Consider the following 21,630-nt stretch of genomic DNA (forward strand, 5'->3'; position numbering starts at 1 on the left):
CATTGACGAGCTTCGCATGTTCCTCCTCGGAGCTGCGATGGGACTGAAACCCAAAGACCTCCACGGGGGTCGCCTTCGGTTTTACGACTAGACCTGCAGCGATGCAAATGAATTCTCCGATGATTTTATGTCGGTTCCACTCTTACGCAAGCCGACTGGACCACATCAGCTCCACATGGATGGATGCCGTTGCAAAATGGGGCCACTCGCTACACAAAGCCGGTTCTCGTCCAAGCCGCTCGGTGAGATTTCCAGCAACCTCTTGAAGCGATTCCTCCTCCCGGACTTGGCTCCGGGATCCCTTTCGGGCGACATGAGGACCACTTGAATGCGATTTGATTCAGACGTCACACAGAACCCCTTTCAAGGATATTTTTGGAGTGTTTGCAAAGAGGGGTGTTTTACCCCGTTCATGGTTTTTGCGATCCTCTTTGTGTCTGCTTAATCCACAAAGGGGGGTGGGGGGCTTTTGCGCCCAGCTGCTCCGCGGGTTCGGACGGGCGGCGATGGCAGCCGGTCTCCCGCGGGCGCAGGACCCCCCGCCCGAGAACGGCTTCATCCCGCTAGATCAGCCCGTTCCGAGGCTACTACCGCACATCGATGTATCGGTTCTGCCGTCTCTTGGGGGGTTCGGGAGGCACCAGAAGCAGCTCGTGGTCCTGACCTGGATCCCGGCATTGTTCATCGGATTTAGTCAATTCTCGGATTATTTCCTCCTGGCGCAACCGAATGGAACGTGTTTGCAACCTTGGGTTAACGACACCGAGTGGAGCACGGAACCGTACCACGCGCCGGCGTTTGGAGTCCAGGTCAACGGTACCGGGGACGGGTTACTGTGCGCCTGCGAGGAGAAGACATGGGAGCTGCAAACGGGACTTGGGCAGAATGTGGTTACCAAGGTAACGAGGGAGGTCTCACTCGGGTTAAGCAAAAAAAAAAAAAAATCAAAAATAAAGAGAGCATCATTTTGCAGAACCATCGTCAACATTGCCGACGATCTGATGCAAACAAAAACACGGTTCACCTACTGACCTCATTCTGGGGCGCGTGCGTGTGTGCCCATAAGCCATGTTGGAATCACTCCAGATATATTTAGAATTTACTTCAAAGGGAACATCATTCATTGCTAACCAGTTTTGTGTGCGTTACTGAAAACAGTAATTAGTTATAATAATTACTGTATTTCCCCCAACCTGCCAAAACAGTCTTTTGTTATAAATTTTTCATACATAGACTACATTATCATACCTGTCAATCTCCACGGTTTCATGCCCTTACAAAATGTCGTATTTTCCCTTACAAAATACAAAATAATCTTACACCATATTTTTTTTCCAAACATGTTTATTTATGTAGTTTAACATGTTATATTATACATGTGTTTCGTTATAGCATATATATTGTTAATTAACATTTTGTTGTGAGATACTGAGTGGCTTGACATGAATGAGGTTTATTAAAAAAAAGTTCAAAAATTAAGTAGCTTGGACGTTCACTGTGGAAGGAAAAAATACAAACAAATATGATTAAATAGAATAATACATTTTTGTTATTATCATTCAAATTATTAATTCATTTTCTGCATTCAAGTATTGTTGGTAATATACTAATTAAAGGGATAACCACAAACCTTTTCCTTTTTTATTTTCTCCCTTTATACTTCCATTTTTTCTTAATTTCTTCATACAACAATAATGATTCGTAATATAATTCATCAAAGCAAGTGAGCCGTTTGAGAGCCGGCTCTATTGAATGAGTTCAGCTGAAAAAGCCAGTTCTCTAAAAAGAGACGGACTTCTTTTTACTATATAACTACCACATGAAATCCGAAGCGGAAGACGCATGCGCACAGTAGCATCAAACCTCTCGCTTCGTTTGCAACGAAAAAAAAAACGATACAGAGATAGAGGCTACCGCGGCAAACTCGTTAGACTTGATTGATTTGCCGTTTCGTGATAGTCAGTGTATACCAGATGGTACCCATAATTGACAAATTTGCGTTTTTCCGTACAGATTTCCTTGTACGTCGCACACATCTTAAAATGCATAATAAACGTACTTTGTACGGCAAAAACGTACAGGTTGACAGGTATGCATTATGAAGTGTTGTGTTCATTCGGGCTCCTTAAATCATAAAATAGTGCAGTCACTTATCAACCGATAAGAATCATTGATTACCATGGCAAATAATTGTTTTCAACAGGAATTGAACGCAGCTCATGGGTCCAACCTAAGGGCTGGATCAGGCCTGCTAAGAGATTGAATCCAGCCCGCTCAGAGAAGCGCAAAAGAAAAACAAGCTGTGGCCCCCGAGTTAAAATGAAGTTGACACCCCTGCATTTGAGATTATCTCATTATCACAATATTTTTACTCACGTGCAAGAAACACTGATTTGCCTAGTGCATTCTGATAGTTATATCAGCCTCTCAATTTTTTCGCCTAGGGGTCAATAACCTCTAGGTTTAATATGTATACATAACTAAAAGACCTTTAATAGTATTTTGTTGAAATACTTTCTATTTTCTGTTCTCGTCTTTGACGATATAATTGACGCTCAGGTGAAGACGTGAAAGAATGTTTAACCTATAAGAATGCACTATGCAAATCAGTGTTTTGGTACTGTAGAAATAGTGTGAAGTTGAGATAAGCTCTGATGTCTTTCATGCGTTATCTATACCACTGGTTGGCTAGTGGTCAGGTTCAGGTGCCCTCACCGTCACGAGACAGGTTCAAATCCCGATGTGTACAAAGTCTTGCGTTTAGATCAGTGATTATTCATTACTCCAATACGGAAGTATTCCAAAAAACTTGGTGCAGTGACACAGACCAATAAATACTGTACGGTATTTAAAATATACTGGGCTGTAAGGCGCACTTTCAAATTTCTGGCCAATGTGGGGTTTATAAGTGAGCCTTATAGTTAGTTAAATTAAAAATAATTCCATTACCTCATCAGACACTGACACCCAAAAAGAGTTTTTGTGGTTAGAGGAAAGTATGTATTTATTCAATGAATTGCCGTATTTCTCCCTGCTTTACCACATAACTTTGAAGATAGGCAAAGTGTAATTCCCGCTGGTCTCCCCCAGTACACACACAAATGCACACACGTGCATGCCCTTGTTCGACTTTCACATGGTCGGAGCCGCTTATGCTGCAAGCGTTGGAATTGAAAGCAGCAAAAGTACACTTGATGCTGGAAAATTTGCAATTCAAAACAGTAATCGAAAAAAAATGTATGAAAATACAGATAGTTTTCACTTATACAGTGGAACCTCGGTTCTCGACCATAATCCGTTCCATTTCTTTGTACGAAAACTGATTTGTACGATCACCGAAGCCGTTTTTTCCCATTAAAAGTAATGTAAAATTGTTTTAATCCATTCCAACACCCTGAATGTTTATCTTGAATATTTAACGTAAAGCTAACCCAGGCTAATCGTACGTTCGCGTTAGCGTAATCTTCCGTACGAAAGATTACGCAAACATGAACGTGTAAAAATAAAAAAATCAGGTCGTTTACACGTCACTTAGCACCCGGGTCCCCACAACAAGTGGTGAGCGGTTAAAGGAAAAAGAAAATAATTATGAATAGGATTTCTTACCGGTCGGCAGAAGCCATGCTGTATTGCTCAAAGAAGGGAAACTCGCACACCTTCTTCATATTTTGCTATTATTTCTTTCTTAAATGCAATAGTTGTGCGCACTACTCTTTTTCACCTGTAGTAACTTTGCTGCTTGCACCAACCTTCCTCCGAGGCATAATTAGGGGTTGAAACACTCCCTCCACCGCTTTTGAAAAACGAAAACAGAAAAGGAGTGCGCGTTGCCGTGACAACAGTTCTTCACGAGGGGTGGGAGCAAACTACACTCGTACGCCGCTCAGCGTCGCCCCTAGCGTACCGGCGTTCGAACTCCAATTTTTTGAACGAAAAGCGAAGCAAGAATTTCTCGAAATTTTTGGTCGAGAACCGATTTGTTCGAACTGAGAGGCGTTCGAAAACCGAGGTTCCACTGTAGAGACAAACTTGTGTTTGGTATTTATTGTACGGAAGTAATGACAATTTCCCTATTGAATTGTGTGATTGTTTCCAGTGGAACTTGGTGTGTGACTCTGCTTGGAAGGTCCACATTGCCAAATTCTCTCTCCTGGTTGGTTCCATATTTGGTTACCTTGTGATGGGTATCATGGCTGACTGGTATGTTTCTTTTCTATTCAATCTTCTAAACTGTTTTGCTTAACTGAAACTTTTGTGTTATAAACTCATTGAATGACATTGCTGTGCAATTGGAGGAAGTCATTTCAAAACAGAAAAGAGACGAGATAAATGATTACCGTAAATTCTGGACTACCAGTATTTTGTTTCATTTTAAACACAAAACGCTGCAACATTATTCATTTAATACATAGCAGGTGCTAAACGGAAGGTTTGACAGTACTTTATCCAATATTGACAACATACTCAGTGAACGGTGAATGCCCTAGAACCTGCGTATCTCTTCTTGGCTCACTGGTAGACCAGCATTTTCAGAACATAGGGGGGAATTCAATCTGAAAGATATGAGGGAGCAAGTCCATGCATGAACCTTAAATCACTTCTTAAATTAACAGGGAGTCAATATATGGCTGTTTAAGCCTGCGACTTTAAATCCAGGGCGGCTTGTACAAAGACAAAGTTGAGATTGGTTGTTAAATTTGAGCATGCAGCTTTCAATCAGAAATCCTCCATAGTACAAAATTTGCAGTACTGGGGCAAACAAACAGAATACAACAACAAAAATCTGCTGTAACGACTTAGCCTTCTCTTGTCACGATGATAAAGAATCTATGCTTTATGTGTGTGACCATTTTAAACCGCTTTTTGCTGTCCTTGCAAGGTTGGGTCGCCAGCCGGTCCTGATTCTGTCCGTACTCTTCATGCTGGTGTTTGGCTTAAGCGTTGCCTTCTCTGTCAACGTTACAATGTTCAGCACTTTGCGCTTTTTTGAGGGTTTCTGCTTGGCTGGCCTGGCACTCTCACTCTACGTGCTCAGTAAGTATACCTGCCGGCTTTGGCCTCACGCCTTCCTTTCCATTTATTTCCTGCCCTCAATGATGCAGAATGTGTAAATGTAAATTTTCATTGGTAAGACTTGAGCTTGACCCTCCAACCTGATTTTCTCATCAGAGCCTATAACACCATTGATAAAAACTCCACGCACTCCCTTGTTCTTTGCTGTTTTTTGCTGTTCTTCTGTACTTGTTTCACTGTAATTTCTGGACCATAGGGCACACCTGAAAACCCAAATTTTGCAAGAAATTTGAAGGTGCGCCTTACAAATCAGAACTACAGTAAAATAGAATTAAAAGTGCATAATTACACTGGAATGTTCCTACATTCAGTAACCATTTATGAATGAATCAATTCATTTTAGTTAAGTCAAGTCATGTTTATTTGTGACGCCCTTAATCACAAGGAGTCTCAAAGGGCTGCACAGACTACCGATTATTGCAAACCACAGACTATTATTACACCATCCCCTGATCTAAAACCTACATGAGGGCAAGGAAAACCTCAAAAACCTCAACATGAGGAAAATGAAAAAACCTTGAGAGGGGGGCGCACATGAGGTCACCCCCCTAGGACAAGGGTGAGGAACCTTTTTGACCCAAAGAGCCAAAAAAGCAAAACATTTTTTAAAAAGAAATTGAGAGAGCCACATCATAAATTTTCTGACAAAATTGAAAAAACTGCCAAACACGCGCTCTAAACAAAAGCTAATTATTCAGCACATTTTATTTCTCAAAGGGCTGCACAGATCACTGATTTAATCAAATGTATGAAATGATAATAATGCCAAATCCTGTGTCCCAAATCAATGTAAATATGCCATTTACAATTTGTCTTCCACCTTCAGCTAAGAGTGTTGAGGCAGTTTTTTTCCATTAAATTGGTCCTTAATAACGGTTTCAAAACAATGTGCATGCAAAGTTCTTTTGTGAAAATGTCACAAATTACTGCAAACGATAAGCATATCGTCATTCACTTACGGTGTGGACTGCACTGAGCGAGAGAGAGAGAAGGAAGTGCCTTGCGCTGTGTGCAGGGATCCGCCCACATGTACTGCTCACCCAATCAAAGTCGTTTACCAGTGTTTTTATTTATTAGTTTAAATGGTTTCTTATCAAACTTCTGCATTAAGTTGCTTCGACTTTATATGGACCAAAATCGGGATGAAATCACTTGACTTTGGAATGCCACAGAGAGATGTGCAATAGTTACATTTTATTTCGGAGCCATACGTAATCATGAAAAGAGCCATATATGACTCCCAAGCAATAAGTTCCCTACCCCTGCCCTAGCAGGATGACCTGGCTGCAATGGAGGTTGTAATAACAATTAATAGACCGACATCATAAACAGAAGATATAGGTCATTCATAAGCTATAGAATAGAAGTGTTTTAAGCCTGGATTTAAACAGTTCCACTCAGGTTGCAGATGGAATCTCAGGGGAAACCTGATTTCCTAATTCTGATGTTTCACGAAATATACATATTATTTTAAGATTTGGGTTTATTTTTCAATGTTTTTTTTTATGTGACCCGCACTGGTACGTACGACTTATGTCTTGAAAATAGTTACCAAAAACAAGTAAGCCTGATGATATGTTTAATGAATACAAATTTCTCAACAAAAAGTATTTTAAAAATGCATGTTTTTCAGATAGTTGATGTATTTTCACTGTTTATTCAAATCATATGGTTTTTTTAATTAATGATGTTTTTACCACTAGAAGGTAGTAAATAATACACAATATCCCCTTAACCATGAACCCCAAAGGTAAATGAATCAGACTTTTATAACCTCTTATATATGAACTTAAAGTTTTTTAAGAATATTGAATTTACTAATTGGGCAGCACGACGGCTGGGTGGTTAGCGCACAGAGGTTCAGGGTTCAAGTCCAGCTACCGCAGCGTTCCTGTGTGGAGTTTGCATGTTCTCCCCGTGCCTTCGTGGGTTTCCTCCGGGCACTCCGGTTTCCTCCTACATTCCAAAAACATGCATGTTAGGTTAAATGGGTGTTCAAAATTATCCCTAGGTGTGAATGTGCGAGTGAGTTGTCTGTCTCTGTCTCTCACTTTGTGCCCTGCAATTGGCTGTCAACCGGTTCAGGGTGTCCCCTGCCCACTGCCCGAAGATATTTAGGATGGGCTAGAGCACCCCCGCGACCCTACTGAGGATAAGGAGTGAAGATAATGAATGAATAAATGAATACATTATTGAAAGAATGAATTTACTAATCAAATTAGGGCAGTTGGATGAAAGAAAAGGGGGAAAAATCATGGGGTGTCCTGGTTCTCCTTCTATTTGCTTTATATTTTGGACTGTAATCACATACGCGCAGTGCATAAGCAGGATCCTTTCAAAATTTTGAAGGAAAAACAAAAGTATTTCGATCTAAATAAACATACTTGTGCATTTATTTTAAGTGATGTTTTAGAATTAGAATTACAATTGTCTTTATTGTCCTTCATAACAACATAATGAGCATTGTTTACAGCGTGATTAGAAAGGGCACTTCAGAATAAACATGAAATAAAAACTTGAAAGAGGAAATTATGATAAAAAGTATGTCAGAATAGAGGAAAGATTGACAAAGTTGATTTTCTTGGATTGCTCAAATCCCAATTTTATAATTATTTTAACTGTAGTGTTTTAATTTTTTACCAATTTCTTTCCCTCACTGCTCTGATTCATCACTTGCTTTTTCCGCTTTCTCATTTTATTGAAAGGAGACACACACACACAAGCTTGTTTTATTTTGGTGGTTTTAATTCTTTCATCATTGGGTTTTCTTTCTGAAGCATGCAACCCCCACTGAACCCCTGCCGGGCCAAATCTGCTGACGCTTGCCTCCGCCTGCATATTCGGGTGTGGCGTCCGTTGGGGACGTCACACTAATGAGCTTCTTGCAGGGTCATCCTGGGGGAGCTTTTGGCATCCAGACTTTTCCCCAAGTTGTTTTTTTTTTTTTTAATCTGGGGCTGTAGTGCTTAACTCAATGCGTTGTAAACAACAAAAGTAATATTAGATTTAAACCCAATTTAAACTTTGGTGACTTCTACATCTGCTCGTAGGACGGTATTTGTACATATTAGAATTTAAAATGTCTTTATTGTCATGGATAACAACATAGAGAAAACTGATTACAAAGAGGTTTAACATCACACTCCAGGTTAAAAACATAATAATGACTTAATAGAGAAAAATAAGATAAAAAGAATGTCAGGGTAAATCGGCAAAACTATTCATGAGATAGTTCTTGGAGACTGGCCTATGTTGTCACACATTCCATACCCTATTAAAACAGGGTTTTAGTTCTTTTACTTGAGATGCATGGCTAAACTGTCAGAGGTGTTGATGTTTTCCTCTGGGGGCGACATATAAAAGTATGGGTACAAGGGGATTTTTTGAACAGATATATATTATTCACTTTCATTTTACAAACACACCAAAATCAGTAAACCAAATAGCTTTATACACTCTAAAGCAGACTGTGATTACTTTGGTGCCAGGTAGGGTCTGGGTGAGATATGGCCAATTTGGGCTTTTCACAAGAAAAACTTTGATAAAACATCCAACTGTTTAGAAAAAGTCTACTGAAACAAAAACAAAAATCATAAAATAATATGCTCTATAAAGATAAATAGAATGAAGTTTAACTTACTTTTGGAAGCTTCGCTTCAAGAGTTAGGCTACCTCCACTCTGTGGTAAAAAGTAGCCAAAAAAAGCGATCCAACCATTTTCTCAACTGCATCAAGCTTACTTTTTCCACTTTCATTTCAAAAGAAACGGCTCGCCTCTTCTTCACACTTTACCCCAAACATATTTAGTGGATGCACGATATATTAAACGATAAAAACGTTAAAGTTCTTAGCACGCTGGAGATACACAGCGCCACACGCCAGTAGCGGCGGAAAGAACTACAGCAATGTCCTGTACTCGGAAAAAGCTGCACGATACAAAATTTAACTTACAGCAATGTCCATACATTTTTCGACATCCCAAAAAAATGTTCATATGTACCGTTGTTCGTAACTTGAATGTTTGTAAGTCGGAGAGCGTCTGTACTTGACTCAATGACAAATTGTTTGCTACGAAAAATCAACCAATTAATCAGTGATAAATGTATCCATTATTCGGATAGGCTGTACTTATGTTAAACTTTCATATTTAGGTGGGGAATTCAAACTATTATCCGGGGACAGAAACTGGCCACCGGGCCGTGAGTTTGACACACCTGCTTTAAAGCCTTCGGGTCTGTTTTTTTAAAACATGAGTCAACAATGGATTGATCCAGTTTTTGAAAGAATTGAAATGGAACACTTATTTGTTGTTTTCTTTTTCCAAAATATATTTTATGAACAAAATTATTTTTTGGAGGTCGGTACTTTTATACCAATAAATGCGTTTTGAGGGGTGATTTATTGTTAAACCTTTTTCTTTTTTTTCCGAGTTCAATTATACAAAAAAACCTCTATTTTTGTATTTTCTAGCTTTTGAACAGAATGACTTAGTTGTTTGGATTTTTTTAAATAATTGACAAGTCTTTCAGTTTTTTTTTAGACATGTCTGTTCAGAGTCTTGTTTCTAAAATTCACAGGTTTTAAAACTGAACCATTTCCCTTTTATTTTCAAACCAAATTAACCACTATCTCAGGATGTTTTTGTTAGTAGCGGCCCAGTTATCTGTGCAAAGGTTGCTTATAAGTTAACCAAAGTAATGGATCTGTCCACTCTTGAAATTATTTTTATTTTTGACTAAACGATTATTAGAATGTTTAAGATTAGTTTAGGATTCCACTAAATATTCCATTCGAAATAATTCACTACTTTAAATAATGGTTAATTAGAACTTTTTTTAAGAGCAAGGCATTAAGTTAACCATGGAAGCAAAGCTTGAGATCTGATTTTTTTTCTATTTTTAACATTGGAAATTGCATTGGATGCTGGTTCGTTATTTTGACTATTTTACACCGTTAACATCATTGCCACTATTGGCCAATAATGTTGCTATTCTTTGGGCCGACAGTAGCTCAAGAGGTAAAGCGCTCATTTTGGGATTATGAGGTCACAAGTTCGATTTCCGGCTCCTCTGTCTTATATGTCCAAGTGTCCTTGGGCAACACACTGAATCCCTAATGCCCCTGATAAGCAGGTAGTTGCCTTGCATGGCTAAAGCTGCTATTGGTGTGTGTGAGTGTGTGTGAATGGGTAAGTGTGAAGCACATTGTAAAGCACTTTGGGAGGTCTTCAGTGACTTTATAAGTGCTATATAAATACAGACCATTTACATTCAAGCATTTTCTGAAAAATAGCTCTGAGACTGCAAACCAAAGCTAAAAGTCAATGTTTTTGTGTAAATAGTTTAGAATTCATAAGTTGTAAACACAATCATTTCCGCCTTTGAGCATGTGTGTGTAGACCTTTTATATCTCCTGTCTAGACCAAAAGGGTTTGTATGCTGAAAACAACTCTCAAAATCAATCGTGACCACCTCCTACAGATGCTTGTCTTGCTGCTGCCTTCTTTTTTGTTATTTTTGTTTTCCTCGGACAGCTCATTTTTGTTCCAATTGCGACGCCACAGAAGCCAACGTAAGAGAAAAGGGGGAGAATTTGCAAGGGAGGGCTCACACGGGATGGGGTTGAAAGGCGAGGGGAACACTTGAGTGGTCTGACCAGGCAGGGGGAGTTGAGGCCATACTGGGATAATCCCACACAGTGGAGGGTGTGAGGATGGGATGACGGGGGAGGGGGCCTTGAGATGACAAGCACAAATAAGACCATTCTGCTACTCAGTTAGAACAAAAGGCCTGTGCCATTGTGCGTCCGTGTCTTTGTGTTGTCAAGTTTCTCAAGCAAGTTGTTTTGATGTGTCAAACTTGAACTGAACAAAATTGACAGATCTTGTTTCGGTCCCCTTTTTCTTTCGTATGCGCCTTTTGAAACTCACTCTGCTTGGGAAAAGAGAAAGTTGAGCTATTCTGCTTTTGAACAACATGGACAATATCCACTTTTATGTTTTTCATGTTGACGAGACTGGCCAGCACATAGCGGCACTAAGTTAACACAGTGTTTCTTGATTTTTTTTTCTCTGACTATTTTTACAACATATTGACAATTACGGTAGATACTCGGATATAAGCCTATTTATTTATCTATCTACCCTGGTCATATACCTCAAGAGTGGTGACCGACAGCAAGACAAACACATACAAAAACAAAGAAAATAAAAAAGGGAAAAAGTAGCAAAAAAAAAACACACAAAGTTTTGGACTATGGCCAACCCAAATGGCCAAACACCCAAAAAAGTTAAGCACGTCGGCACCCAAGTTGGTCATGCTTTCGTCCCTCCAGATGAAACGGGACACGAGAAAGCGACCATGTCACTCGGGTCAGGGTGACACAACACACTCTTCTGTTCAACAGCAGGGCCTGAGAGCTTTTACTGGTTTACCCCTGCCGCATCATATAGGTGCCCTGCCCATCCCTTAGGATGCGTCTAAACATCGCAGTATCCTTTTACAACACCGCTCCACTCATTCCTATCACCAACAAGAGCTCTAGCTTCCACTAGATTTAGACCTCTTTCCTGCAGAGCACTCATAACATCTATCCACGTCAATCACGGACTTCCTCTTGGTCTCCTTCCATTTACTTCTGCTGGATATAAGCCTACTTTACATATAAGCTTATCCCCTAAAACTGCTTTGAAATAGCTGTATGTTGATAAACCGTGAACCTAAACAATTACAATTACTTAAATGTTTAAATAAAGATTAATATTCCAGTAATGAAGAAAAAAATAATCATGCATTTTTTTAAATACTCATACGTAGAGAAATTTGCCTGTTTTACATAACATCTGCCTCACCTAGCGTGAGCTGACATAATTCTCCTCCATCTTGCTGCTAGGGGTACCCAAAACCTCAAAAAGCCTGGGCAAAAAATTAAAAGTCATTGAAAGTACAATGGTTGGTTTTGGTCACTTAGAGAAGGCCTGTCCAAAGTACGGCACATCTTGCTGCTAGAGGTACAAAACCTCAAAAGTAATTAAAAGTACAATGGCAAGTTTCAGTCAGATGGAGCAGGCATGTCCAAAGTCTGGCCCAGGGGCAGGTTACAGCCTGAGATCAATTTTTTACTGGTCATAAAATTTACGATATGCGGCCCGCCAGTAATGTTGACCAAAGTGTAAAATACATTTGTGCAAAAAAAAAAAAAAAAAAATCACCATTTGACCAGATGATGGCAGTAGCCCTTTGGCCACCTTGCCCATGGCTCTCTTTGAGAATTTTAGCCCACTCCATTTCTAACATGGTGACTCTAAATGAAAAAGGGAAAGTTGACTGTGAGGGACGCCACTTCCAGCACAAGTCAAAATTGGAGTTATTGGATTTTTTTACTGATATCCAAAACCGATATCCAAAACAACTGTGTCTACCTAATTTGCATATTTTCAAAGTATACAATATCAAGATGCACTGCCAGGCAAACATGGCGACTACAAAAGGCTTACTAGAAACAAATAGTTTCAAAAGGTAAAGCAACTGGAAACCGCGCAGCAGCATCTTTTCACGAGTCCCCGCGAGTGAAATGAAAATGCTAGAAAGGCGAGCTACGAGGTTGTGACGCTGTTCCCCAAGCATTGTAAACCTTTCACGGAGTGTGAATTGATTATAGAATGCCTGGCTGTATAGTGGGCCCTTACACATTTCCTGATTACCAAATTTGGCCCTCTGTCTGAAAAGTTTGGACTTAGAGTCTCCATAGTTCGTATGCTTTCTTGTGGTTTGTAGCACTTTTTTTTGGTTGCACTACAAAATACAGCGGCATCTAGTGGTCGGATATTACACACTGTATCTTCACAGCTTCAAGACCCAATGTTTTTCCCTTCTGTCTTCATTACAGGGGTGGAGCTTTGCTTGCCAGCTTGGCGCTTCTCTATGAGCATGGTGGCAAGTTTCCTAATGGTGGCTGGGCAGCTCCTAATGCCCGGCGTAGCCGCACTGTGCCGCGATTGGCCGGACCGTGATGACTGGCAGGTGCTGCAGATTGTAATCATTAGCCCGTTCGTCTTGATGCTGCCCTATGTGTGGTGAGTTCATGAAAAAAATAAAACTGTCAGGGTATGTGGAAGCAAGAGCAGAAAAACATAATAGCTGCACTATTAACCGGTTAACACACAACAATCGTGGTCCGAGATGCAGGCGAGGTGTCGGTGGTCCAGTAAACTCAATAAGTGAAGGCGATGTTCTAAGAGTTGTCAACTGATACTCCTGATCCGAAAAGGCAGGCAAAGGGTTTGGTACACTGGAATAACAACAAGCCTGAGACTAGTGTGCTTGGGACGTGACACCTTCATACGTCTAATGGGGACTTGCCCGAATGTCCACCTCACTAGGCCCCATTTTAAATCACATAAATACAGTCCAAACAATTTCCTCTTCAGAATTGTCAGTTTACTTGGTCTCTAAATTTCAAATTTGGCTGATTGCACTGTTTCAGTCATTGAATCTCTTAACTATCCTCATCATTAGAATTAACCCACTAGTTAAATCATCACCTAGCCAAGTAAAACACTTTTGATTTATTATTGTTATGATTAACTCTTTGTTTTTGTTTTTTAATCAGAAATGATGCATTATCATTTCAGGCCAATCTTTAAGCATTACTTTTGTAAACATTTTCTTCCTCGTATGTTTATCTTGATAGTCATCTCTCTTTCCTTTTTAAAATCTTAAAATCATATTTACTCTGAAGTATTGTGTCTAATCTTGTTGCATGCAATTTTTTCATTAAAATTTAAATGTAGACGTTTACTTTAATCCCAGCATCTCCTCCAGTTCATCATATCAGTATTCTAAATTTCTTGTTGCTAGGTTATGATTGCACAATTTTACAAATGTAAATGCTCAATACTTTCGTTAACCTAAATACAATTAAAAGTATTTTCCTGTTACCTATTTTTCTTCAAAATCACCTTGATGCTTCTGAATCTGGCTAAAAATGTAAAACCCTCTAATATGATGTGTTCATTATGTTGAGCAAAACAAACAGGTTAGATGGAGAGCGTATTCAGAATACAATTTTCTCAGCAAAAATGAACCTAATCGCTTTATTTAGAAGAAGCTTAATGCTTATAAACATTTCTCCTTTTATTGTGTCTCCTAAAATAAAATTGAAATGATTCCAAACAGTCCATATTGACTTTATACTAACTTCCTCTATGTAGTTATAAATCATCAATTGGGGACAACCTTGATAAGTTTATCAATTTTCCTCATATATGTAAACATTTTGTCATTAACAAGACTCTAATATGACTTCAAGCAGACATATATTCTTGAATGTCCTTTGTGTTCCAGTTTTGATGACGGCCTTGACGTGTGCCGCACAGTTCATGTGACGATCACTCCGCTGCTTGAATGTTGCTTGCCCCACCAAAAATATTTTTCCAAAATGTGTCCATCTCAGAAATATAACGACTCCATTGTCTTTGTTAGTTCCATTGCAACTGGCTGTCAATCAGCTCAGGGTGTCCCCTGCTCACTGCGTGAAGACAGCTGGGATGTGCTCCAGCAGGATCCATCACATTACCGCTCGATATTATTACAGATATTTGTTTTTGTTCTACTCATGCAAACTCATACACAACTTTTTCCATGTTCGTCATTTTCTTCATTTGTCCCTCTTTTTAAGTCATTCTATGCATAATGTTACATACTAATTGGTAATGTAGGGATTAAACCAACAAAAAATCAACCTAAAGAGCCGTTTGGGACACAAAAGAGCCAGCTCTTTTTACTAAACCGAGTTGAAAAAAAAAGCGATTTTCGACAGGGAGTCAGAAATCCCATCTCTTCAAGTAAACTCCGGTCAAACACGTCACCGAGAAGTTTCGTATTCGCTCCGAAAACGTGAAATTTTTTTACATACAGCTTCTTTTTACAGTAATGGAAATAGTCACTTTCCCTGGAACTAGTTATTTTTTCTATGGACTTTTTCAGTTACTAACTCAATTAGTTTTTAGAAAAAGTAGTAACTATAACTTATTACTTTTTTAAAGTAAGGTGCCCAACACTGATTATTACATGTACTTCTACTGATTCCTCCTTTTTCACAATCCAGTGTAATTTTTCCCCATCAGTTCTAACATTTTATTTAAGGCACTGTGTCCAATAATTAGTCTTGTCATTACACTCTCCACTCTTGTTTTTACCATCAAGACTTGCTGCACTAACATTTGTTGAATTTTTTACAGGTGTCATCTTCTTCTCTCTCTGCCCCACATTCTTAGCCTTCCCTAATTACACATTTCATTTCTACTTATAGCTTGCACTTCAAACTTATTAGCTAGCACAGAGCCAACGGGACAAAGAGTTTAAAAAGTGATGAGGGAGAGTCGTGACCGCAGCTGTGAGTAAGAAAACCGAACCAGGAATTGAGTGACCAAATAATGTAAGGTCGAGAGACAAAGAAGAGAGAGAGAGAGGGAGCTATAGAGACAGAGTCTACAGAGATACAGGAACCAGAGTGCAGGAGCGTGATAAAAACGTCTATACTTTTTGAAGAAGGAGCAGAGAAGACAGCACATTCAAATCGGATTCAATCAAAAAGGACCTGTCTCTTTCACATTCTCGTTGCTAAAGCAGAACTTTGTCCTTTTAATGTGTAATTGACATCATGATGAATCTTTTTCCTCTTTCAGGATTTTTCCCGAATCATTCCGCTGGTTGTTGACCACACAGCACTACAAACGATCCAAAGCGATGATGCTGCGCATTGCAAGGAAGAACCAAGTTGACGTGACAGCAGAACCCAGCCATATTCTTTCAGGTGAACATTTATTCAGTCTTTTCTTAGCTTTGTATATAATTTGCATGTTTTCTTTTTTTTTTTTTTAAAGAACAAAAAAAATGTAGAAGATCCTCCAAATGTGCAAATCAAGGAGGCCTTGAAAGACTGTTACGTCAAGAATGCTAATGAACTGTCAAAATATGTTAGTGAGTCATCCATGTAAGCATTACCACATTTGACAGCTCATTAGCATGGCCTGTAGTTTATAAGGATTTCTGAGAGGCACATATATTTCTCAAACATGCCACATTATAATCTGTGAAGCCCTTTGAGACTCTTCGTGATTTAGGGCTATACAAATAAAAATGACTTGACTTGACTATTCGCAGGTATGCTTTTCACATGGCAACATATCTGAGATCAAGGTCTCTTCAAAATGTCCGGAAAAAAATATATTAACGTGACTGCTGCCAGAGTGTTAATAAGCTGAGCCCGAATGAGCAATTTTCGTACACTGAATATTGGTCGGCGTCATATAATTTTAGCCTATTTAAATATGAGCAATAACAATTTAAATTTGAATTGGTGTAAAACAGTGTTTCTCAACCAGTTGTGTTCGATGAGAACTTGTCTGGTGTGCCGCAGGAAATTGTCTAATTTAATCTTGTTGGTGTCAACAAAATGACAGTTATTTACAAAAAGCAGGACATTGTCAAGTACGTCCAGTAGTTGGCAGTGCATATTTTATTTTAAGTATCTGAGAAGGAACTTCAAAGGATATATAGAATAAACGTGAAAACACACTTTTTTTTTTAGATTACCTTGGACCTTAAATTTCCATCCACCCAAAAAATCGTATTGTTTCCAATTATTTGTTATCATTATCTAAGTAAAAAAATAATAATTCGAAAAAATGTTGCACTGGCTGATCATAATAATCCGCTTAGTGGAACATTGTGTATTATTTAGCACCTCCTAGTAGTAAAATAAACTTTATTCATGAGAAAAAAACTGTGACTGATAGAATGTTGAAAAATGTAAAAAATAACATGCTTAGGGAATCTACTGAAAAGCTAACAAATATAATCCAATAGAATCAGGTAAATAAAGCAATATTATTATAAAGCTCTGTCAATAATAATAAATCTTAAACAGGCACAAATTCGAACCTTCCTGTGTGGAGTTTGCATGTTCTTCCCGTGCTTGCATGGGTTTCCTCCGGGAACTCCGGTTTCCTTCCACATTACAAAAACATGCACGTCAGGTTCATTGGCGGGTCCAAATTGTCCTTAGGTGTGAATGAGCGAATGTGTTGTCTGTCTCTGTGTGCCCTGCGACTGGCTGGCAACCAGTTCAGGTTGTCCCCTGCCCACTGCCCAAAGATAGCTGGGATGGGCTCCAGCACCCCCGCGACCCTACTGAGGATAAGCGGTGCAGATAATGGATGGATGGATTGACTAGAACAAAAGACACATTTCCTTGACATTGCATGAACTTTAAATTGAATAAGACTTGAAAGTAAAAGTGGTCGGATATCACTTCAAAGATGAAATGTTAGCCTTTTTCTATCATTCACCAAGGAGTAACTTATAGTGAAATCAAATGCATAATGATTCCTGGTTTATGATTCAATAACGAATCAAGTCATTTCAGAAGCCAAAGAAAAACTCGGGGACTGATGTGGCCTTGCGGGCTTTGACTTTGACATATGTGGTCTACATTGTACTCTGCCTTGATATTTGGTTGGTTGGTAGGTTGGTCCCTTAATCACTAGGGTCGTAGGGGCACCATTACCTGTGTTGTGTCTTGGGCAAGTCCAGCCTGGTGGCACCCTTCCCTCTCTAGGCCAGTCTTGACATTTACACAAAAATAAAGAAAACTGGAACCAAGTATTTCACTATTGAAACATTTTCCACAGGAGGTATGCCTCGAAATTACCTTCAATTCTATATCAGTGCCTTGGTTCACAAAGGCATAGAAAAACTAGCATAGAAGATGTCTCAACGTGCATTTTTTTAAATTTCGTCCATCAGAGTTGGAGCAGGAGCTGCACAAGAAGCCCCAACGAAGCTGCATTGTGGCCATGATGAGCACCAGAAACCTTTGGAAAAACATTGTGGTGCTGTGCGTTAACTCGTAAGTGTGTTTTGTGTGTGCGAAGACTGGTGCTGGTCTCGTAACGGCATTTCCTTTTAAAGAGACGTTTTGTATTATTGAGCGCTAAACCCCGCGAGTGATGCCATTGGCGATCAGCATTTCACTTCTGGCGTTAGGTGTGCAGGGGCACGTTTGGAGGGAAACCCCGTGGCGTCGATGGCGTGAGGGACCAAACATGTTTGATCATTTTGACGCTCAGTTGCCAAATTCCTCGAGTGTGAGGAGGGCGGATGATAATGGCGAGACAGTATTGTTTGAAAACATTTATGACGCCCTTCGAGAGGATAAATTACTCCATGATTTATCCAACATTACTCAGATAATACAGGACCAAAATGGGAAGTTTTAAGTCAATGTCAACACAAGATTGAGTAAGTTAATGTGAGCTCAAGTTTGTGCGCCAGGGGAGGGGTGGGGAACAGGAGAGGTAATAGGGGGAAATGGAGGAGATGGTTTTTTAAGAAAATTATTATCATCATATTCGTTTCTATCAATAAGACAATAAAATATAGAGGGTAAAAGTGTGGTTTACTTTAATGATCACATGCACAGTTAGGCTATGTAGATATGTGACTTTTCTTACCTATGTGACTACGTCAATGTTGCCACGCAAGTTTACGTCTTTCTTTTAGAGAAGCGGCTTTTTAGGCTCACTAAAAAGAACAGAATCTTTCGGCTCCAAAATGGCTCTTCAGATTGTTTTTGTTGCTTTGATCCATACATTATTGCCAGTTATTATGTAACATTCTGCACAGAATGGATCAACAGGAGTAAAAATAAAGCAAAAGAGAGAAAAATAGACAAAACTGAAAAAAGAAACAAAAGAAAAAAAAAGTGAAAAGACATAAAAAAAAGAAAAAAGCAAGAAAAGGAAAAGGGTGGAAACATTTTTATGGAAACAGGACAAAGGAAGAAAACGCAGAAAAAACAAAGTAAAAAGCTAGGAACAGCAGTAAATTAAAGAAAAAAAGGGAAACTACAGATCAAAAGAAGAAAATATGTGAAGAGCTAGGAAAAATAACAAAATAAGAAAAAACTAGGAAAAAGTTTTAAAATAAAGAAGAAGAAAAAAGCAGGAAAATGTGCATGTTTTTTGGGGGCCTTGAAGACTATGTTATGTCAAGAATGCTAATGAACTTTCTATGATCACTCTTGTGCAGGGGTCTCCAACCTTTTTCAAGCATCGAGCTATTTTCTGTTACTAATTGGCACCAAGGGCACCCTCTTTGATATACATTTCTGAAATAGCAATTTAGCTCGATGGCTTGCTAAATAGCCAAAAAGTAGCGTGATTGTTAGCTAGAAACGTAAACAGGTAAAAAAAAATAAAAAAATAAAAGGGAGCTAGATAGCTAGCTAAGAGTAAAAAAAAACATCTAAATAAACAGATAGAAAGCTAAAAAAAAAGCTAGATAGCTGGCTGAAAAGTAGGCCAAATTTTAGCTTGATAACTATCAAAAAGGGTCAAATGTTAGTTAGATAGTAGGCAAAAAATGTATGAAGCTAGCGAGATAGCTTGCTAAATAGCTAAAATGGTAGGAAGGTAGCTGGCTGCACAGCTAAAAAGGTAGCCTGATAGCTATCTAAAATAACTGCTCATTTTTTGCTTATTCGCTTTATAAAAGTTGAAATTTTATTTTGTTGTATTTCCTGTAAAATAAATCAATTAAAACATGAATAAATAAACGTGTCCAACACATGAATAAATTTTCATTCTACTTTCTTAATTAATTGCTTAAAAATAATCAACAATACTTGAATATCTTTGAACTGGAAATTATTCATTTGAATTTCTAAAACAACATCATGTTATTACTGTTTTCACCATGTTATAACTAGGTTAATTTTTTGAAAAAAAAAAGTTTAACAGGCTCAGTCAACCAATATTTTTTTTTTTACTAAAAAAAAACAAAAGACGCAGCACTGCTGTGCTATTTTCAGAACAGGTTCGCTGGCACCTGAACTGTCCTTGGAGGGCACCTTGGTGCCCGCGAGCACCACGTTGGAGACCCCTGCTCTAGTGTTACAGTCAAATAATTTGCAACGCTCACAGAGTTTTTGTGATTACTCAGAAGCGTGGAAGGTTAGAGGGGACGTGGTCATTTGCCCTTTGCCTTGGCAAAGTAATGCTAAGAAAAAACGTGGGCAATTACATTCCTCAAGTCGATGGCGATAATGCCCTGCTTAATCTCTTCTTCCTGTTCAGTCAATCGGCGCGTTTGACAGAGACTAAAACTCATTTTATTGTGATTTTGTTGGTATTATTTCCCTTTTCTGTCCATAATAATGGGTGCCAAGGAGGTTAGAAATGGAGGGAAGGAAAAGGGGAAAACAGTGACAACAGCGATCGATTTGAAGAAGGAAATGATTGCTAGATATGAAAACGGTGTATTGAAGAACTGCTTGAAGGTACAGTAAAGGGTTTAAACAAGTTACATTTTTAGCTTTTTAACATAATATTAATCTTTATTAACAACATAATCAACTATTGATGGATATTAAAGTACACTGTTAATAATATACTGAGTTTATTTTAGAATGTGGCTAAATTAAAGCATGTTTAAGGGGTTGCTTAGATACAACGTAGGGTTGTATGCGATTACATACAGTAATTCAAGTAGTTTTGTTTTTTATGGTCATTTTGTTTTTTGAAGAAAAGTAAATACACTATACTATCTCTGCACAATGCTTTAATTGTATAACTTTGAGAAGTGGAAATGTATTTAAGTTTTAGTCCAAGCTTCTTATTAGGCTGGAACGGTGGGTCCCGAAGTCAGACCAGTTAAGAACCACTGACTTAGCAGACATGATTGTCAACCAACTTGCTGATCCCTAAAAAAGAAAAACCTTATGGACAAAATGATGACAAGAAAATGGTGCTTTAAGTCTCCATAGTTTGCATTCTTCATTGTGCTTTGTCGCACTCTTTTTCTACCCGGTGACAGTGGTCAAATATCACAGTGCAGTTTAAAACAGTCTGATGGATGTTAATTAATTCTGTTCAGGTTGACAGGCTACGGGATCCACCACTGCTTCGCTCGCAGTATGATGGACCCTGAGGCCCAGCCCACCGCTTTGTGCCACACTGACTACTACACAATGGCGGGCATTGCCGTGGCGACCTGCATGGCGCTCTGCCCCATGGTGGGGCTGATGGGTCGACGCGGCGGGCTCCTCACCTTCATGATCATCACGGCCCTGGCATCGCTCCTGCAGCTAGGCTTACTCAATTGTTAGTAATCTAAAAAGTAAAAAACAGGTCACTTGATCTTTTTTTTTCAGTTTTGTGGATAATGTTTTCTTTTCTACTCTTCTGTTGACCCAGTATTCGGAAAGTACACCCTTCGCTATGACACAGGTACGACACCTCATGGATGCAACAAGATTTGGCCGATTGTACTGATGAATGTCAAATGTTTTTTGGGGGGACAGTTTTGCGAGACAGCCTCAAGAGAAAATTCTCAGTGGCTTTCTCCATCATTGGCATGTTCTCGTCTCATGCCGTCAGCACCCTCAGCATTTTCTTCTGTGCTGAAATCACGCCCACGGTCATCAGGTGGGTCCACTCTCCTTTGTGTTATCAGCAGTACATTGTGTCAGTTTCAGTAATTGTGTTTCAGCAAC

At 39.1% G+C, this 21,630-nt stretch overlaps 1 protein-coding gene across 1 annotated transcript in view; it reads left to right on the forward strand.

Moving 5' to 3' along the window:
* slc22a23b (solute carrier family 22 member 23b) overlaps positions 1–21,630 on the forward strand; it is a 25,763-nt gene continuing 4,133 nt past the window's right edge. Inside the window, exons 1-9 of the mRNA XM_088350024.1 lie at positions 1–899; positions 4,097–4,200; positions 4,880–5,034; positions 12,961–13,147; positions 15,761–15,888; positions 17,883–17,985; positions 21,012–21,238; positions 21,332–21,364; positions 21,439–21,562. Coding sequence (XP_088206150.1) covers positions 507–899; positions 4,097–4,200; positions 4,880–5,034; positions 12,961–13,147; positions 15,761–15,888; positions 17,883–17,985; positions 21,012–21,238; positions 21,332–21,364; positions 21,439–21,562 — 1,454 coding nt within the window. The 5' untranslated portion in view covers positions 1–506. The remainder of the gene's footprint in view (positions 900–4,096; positions 4,201–4,879; positions 5,035–12,960; positions 13,148–15,760; positions 15,889–17,882; positions 17,986–21,011; positions 21,239–21,331; positions 21,365–21,438; positions 21,563–21,630) is intronic.

This window comes from Urocampus carinirostris, chromosome 12 (genome assembly GCF_059441175.1).
Source record: "Urocampus carinirostris isolate Australia breed hairy pipefish chromosome 12, RoL_Ucar_1.0, whole genome shotgun sequence".
Classification (NCBI taxonomy): domain Eukaryota; kingdom Metazoa; phylum Chordata; class Actinopteri; order Syngnathiformes; family Syngnathidae; genus Urocampus; species Urocampus carinirostris.